The sequence below is a fragment of the Pteropus vampyrus genome, unplaced genomic scaffold (genome assembly GCF_000151845.1).
Source record: "Pteropus vampyrus isolate Shadow unplaced genomic scaffold, Pvam_2.0 Scaffold539, whole genome shotgun sequence".
NCBI lineage: Eukaryota > Metazoa > Chordata > Mammalia > Chiroptera > Pteropodidae > Pteropus > Pteropus vampyrus.
Genome location: NW_011889320.1, coordinates 537,654 through 542,597, shown reverse-complemented (window position 1 = coordinate 542,597; position 4,944 = coordinate 537,654). Strand labels below are relative to the sequence as shown.

At 46.0% G+C, this 4,944-nt stretch overlaps 1 protein-coding gene across 3 annotated transcripts in view; it reads right to left on the bottom strand.

Annotated features, from left to right (window-relative positions):
* Window positions 1-4,944, bottom strand: part of DIS3L2 (DIS3 like 3'-5' exoribonuclease 2) — a 296,670-nt gene that overhangs the window by 96,098 nt on the left and 195,628 nt on the right. For all 3 annotated transcript variants that reach the window (XR_002777885.1, XM_011383718.2, XM_023525183.1), the window contains exon 11: window positions 1,024-1,139. Coding sequence is in view for 2 of the 3 variants with exons in the window: in XM_011383718.2 (XP_011382020.1) it covers window positions 1,024-1,139 (116 nt within the window). In the remaining variant the exon portion in view is untranslated. The remainder of the gene's footprint in view (window positions 1-1,023; window positions 1,140-4,944) is intronic.

Genomic DNA, 4,944 nt, shown 5'->3' with positions numbered 1-4,944 from the left:
GACACACCTCTCACCTTAGTGTAGTCAAGAGCAAATACCAGAAGTCATACGCCAGGGCATGGGGAGAGGGCAGGCTCAAGCAAGTACGGGAAGCCATCCGAAACCGGAGCACTGGGTTCAAGAAAGCTAGGTAGGAAGTGAAAGCCGTGATATAGCCAAAGACCTACGATGCCTCAAAGAAGCAGATACACAGTGCCAAGGGAGCGCAAGGAAACCGGGAAAAGTTCACGCGCTCCAGTGAGGGGGCGGAAATAACTCATGTATACGGTCTTTACTCCCCACTGTGCCCAGGGCCCAGGGCAGCGCCCAGCAGAGCTGGTGCTCACTGAATACTTGTTAAAGGAGGTCTGTAGCCTCAGTGACTTACCAGGAGTGGCAGAATCAGGACCAGCAGGAAAAGCCCTGACATCCCCTTGGCTCCCTTTGCTTTTCCACCTGACACTCTAGGTCATCTTATAAAGGGCAGGTGAGGAGCAAATCAGCCCCCACCCTGTAGAACGGGAGTCAAAACCTTTTTTGAAAAGGCCAAGGGTAAATCTCCATTCCATTCTCCTATGAAAGTGTGACCACGCCACAGACACTACATAAATAAATGGGTGTGACTGCGCTGCAATAAAACTTTATAAAAACTGTGGCTGGTGTGGGCCAACTTTGCTGAGCCCTGCTGTGGAACGACAGTTTGAAAGCAGTTATTTTTCCTCATCTCTTTCTGAATCTGACCACTTTTCTGAGTTACTTATACAGCAGGGCCGGTGTGAAGGCCGGACGTGAGATCCGTGAAGCAAATCTCTTCAGTCTGCTTCCTCTTGAACGTATACGGGCCTAACAGGAAAGCACGCAATAACGGACGGCAAGCACCGTTGTGTTTGTTTGTTTGTTTAACACCTTATTAGACGTGAAGAAAGATGTTCGGAGGTTGCTGTTCCTCAGCATTTTGTTTTTTGTTTAAGGAGACATAAACAAAGAGAAAGAAGAAGAAGACAACAGAAGCACGCTTTTCGATCCAAGAACCTGGATTTTTACCTTCTGAACCAAGTAGACACTTGTAGCTCTCTCAGCAGCCACTTTATCCAAATCGGACTCCTCAGGAACAAAGTAGCTGACGTCGGCAATGTGAACTCCCACTTCGTAGGCGTTGCCTGGAAAAGCGAAGAAGGTCATCAGCATGGAAGGCAACGGCACTCCCTCCGGGGATGGCACGTCGCTCCCGGCGGCCATGGGACTTGGAAGTACAGGCAGCCATCTCTAGTCTCACTGGCCTCTCCGCCTACTCCCCCTGATGTCACTGTTGCTACTTTCCCCACTGCACACTGGATGAGGAGACTTTTATCCTGAATAAACAACATTAACCATTTTCACAAGCTGTTTCCCATTTCTAAAGGTTTCTTGTCTTTGAGAGACTATCAGTAGACTTGCAAAAGAAGACTCCTTCTGGAGGATGAACAAATCTTTTTGGGCCATTAGAAGCAAGTTAGCCCCCAAATCCTGCATCCTCTGCCTCTGGAAGCCCTGCCCTTCCTGTCCATTCTGGCCCCACAGCTGGCCTTCCTACTTGATTCCATCCCCTCTTACTTAGCCTTCCATAGCTAGAAATCTTAACCACAGGTCTGGTGACATCACTCCTTGGGCCACTAGCCACGTGCTTGCAGGTCTCACTGCAATCCCCCTCCCCAGCCTTACAACCTCACCCTCCCTGCCACGCTCTGACCTGGGAATCATCTTTCCATTCCCAGAATGCATCTTACCTCATCCCATTCAGATGCTTGCTTAGCTCATGCTTTTCTTACACTTGAGATAATCTCCTCGGGATCTGCCTATCAAGATCCTTCCTACCTTACATAGGTCAATCGAAAGAGAATCCCAGAACGAGAAGAGAATCTCTGCCCTCTGGTCCCCCACTGGAACCGGGAAGGCACCTAACCCAGAACCGACCACGTCCACCACGGTCTCTTCTCCAGAGCGTCATCATTACCACACCGCACACTCCTCACTGGCTCATGTGTTTACTGTCTGCCTCTCTCCCTACAGTGTCAGCTCCAGAAAGGGCTTTTGTGAAAAGTTCACGTTGTGGGCCCAGTGCCTAGAAGGATGCCGACACATGGTAGGCACTCAATAAATACTTGCTGAGTGACTGAACTGTAATTGGTTTGCCTCCTGCCATTTCCCTTCTGGTAAAAAACCCTACTTGTTTTTCCTTTTAGAACTGCCCTTCCCCTTGCTGGCGGAGCTAGTTTTCAGCAGGCCCTGCCTTCCCCATCAGTTCTACCAGCGAGATATGGTCAGGTGATTCAGGCCAACGGCAATGTACCTAAAGTGGGATTGGGGGCCAGTTAGGTTATCGATTTAAGATTTACTCTTGAACATCCCATAAATCATCTATCAAATGTAGTATATGTAATTATATACATACATACTCACATACATATATCTATAGATATATAGATATATGAAAATGCTCAAAATGCACAGAGTATGAAAAAGAGTACCCATGTAAATAAGTGTAGAGTTTGAAGAGAGCATCCTAAGCAGACAGAAGCATGCTGATGATATAAACACAAAGGTGAATTTGCTTAAATTTAAATATATGCTTGATGTAATTCCATTATACCCATCCCTGTTCGGGGTGACTGGTCTAGGCACAGGCAGGTGACTCAAGTAGATTTTTCTGAGTCTGTTTTCAGAGATCGATATGGACTTCAGGAAAGAGAGTCTCTCTCTCAGGACCCTGAGAGTAAAGACACTGAAAGTCTGGAACTGCTAAGGAAGCATCTTTGCCACATAATCATGCCAGCACAGAAAACAACAGGTCTAAGAAATAAAGGTGAGAATCATGATGATCTCATTTGAGCTCCAGAATCCAGCTAACTAGCCTACCTGTGAACTTGGCAGTTTATGAATTAATCAATTCCCTTTCGGTTATGACTCACTGAAAGAATCCTGACTGATACCCAAGGTGACTCAGAGAGTTTACTAACTCATCAGCACTTGCTCCTCTGGTTACCTGGGTGATCGGCCCTAACACATCACATGTTTACCTGCAAACTGTGGAGCTATTTATGGTCTTGCTGTTCCTTCACTGGGGGACGATTCTTCTCTTGGTTTTTAAAATGAAAAATGATTAAACAGCGGTAGTTAATCCAAGGGGTTCGGGGGAGAAAAAGCTTTTAAGATTCCCTATTCTTCATCTGCCTCACACTCTGAGACCACCCTCCTACAGGGCATCACTGGGTTTTCCCGCCCAGCCCTATACCATTAACACATTAGGGAAAACCTTGGTCCATCTAAGACATCCTGGCTGCGATGAGATAATAGAACAGACCTGCTTCCCGCAGAGGAGAGAGGGCTGTCTGGAAGGCTGAGAGCAACCAGTGCGGCTCAGAGTTCAGCTGCCTCATTCTGAGAGCCATGCAGCTGTGTTGCTGGGTCACGGGGAGCAGTGAAACCTGCCTGCCATGATCGAGGAACTCAAGCCTAGGAGAACGTGGCCAAGAATCTCAGACAGCTCGACTTCCAATTCTGATATTACAAGTATCTAAAACCAACACTGGGAGAAGGTAAAATAAAGTGTCTTCTTTTGAAGTAAGAATTATAATATATTGGCCTAACAGGTAAATATTGACGAAAGGAAAAGAGAAGGGATTATTACATCATGATACAAACCATAATTTTAAATTCGGTCTCTGTGTTGTTACTACACATGAACTTTCTGTCCTTAGTCAAAATTGACAAACTGACAAAGAGTTCATTACAGGAGATAAAACACGAAGGAGGCCAATCAAAACATATTTGAGAGGCTTAAGTTTCACTCAGAATTCCCAGCAGAGCCTCTAAAACCAGCAAAGAGAAGCTCTCTTATTCTCTCTTTTGGACATTTTTTTATGGAAACCCTAAGTAAATATTTTATTACATATATTTACATAATGTGAACTTGCAAAACTCTTGAGGTAGTGATACTGTAGTTTTTATTCTATGAAAGAGAAAATGTAAATCCAAAGGTTATATAATATACGCTGCCAAAACATCTAGGGCAAATTCGATGTTTTATAGAATACTGTCTTCCATATAAAAGTATTCTTTAAAGTTTTTTTACATTAAAACATTTCGTCTACTGGGGCTAAGGTGATTCCTGCGAGTTCTGAAGAACTGTGGAAGCAGAGGCAGGAAGAGTCCCCAAGGCCAGCCCCGTCTGGCTAACTCTGCACAGAGCCCACAGACCTAGGTGAACACAAACGCTCCTTCAAACGAACTGAGAGGCCATCAGAACTGCTTCGTCCGATTAAAACACAAACAGAACCTGAAGCGGGGGCTTATGAACCACCGTCCGAGCCAGTCTCCCAGCCCGTTCAGCCACTTCCCAACAGTGTCCCTGCCAAGTGGTCCCTGACACATCCCCAAGGAGTGGAGCTCACATTTTGAAGACACCTGCTCTACTTCTAAGGAGCTCTGGTGGTGAGAAAGCATTTCCTTACACAGGCCTGACACACGGAGATGGAGCCACCAGTTTATTCCGGCACTGGTGTCCTTAAGAGGCCATCCCTCTGTTTAAGGAGCTCACGGTCTACTGGGGCTGGCAGATGTGCCCACGTGGTGACAATATGATGTTGATAGTGCTAAGACAGCAGAAGTTTACAAAATCTCAGTGCATGGCAGCTGAACTGTTTCTCCTTCAGTGAGACCATGGGAAGTGTTTTATAATTCATAACAACTACACAAATGCAATGCCGATGATGGTGATGATGAAAATGACAAGGATAGCAGCGGTGACCATTTATTTAATGTCTCCTCTGTGCCGGGCGCTCCACGCACGTCAATGCAGCTTTGACAATAACCCTGTAAACCATACTTCACAGATGAATCATCTGTAGCTCAAAGAGGCTCCAAGCCACTTGCTCAAGGTCACCGAGCTAGTAAATAATAAACCCTGGTTTCAAAACCAGGCCAATG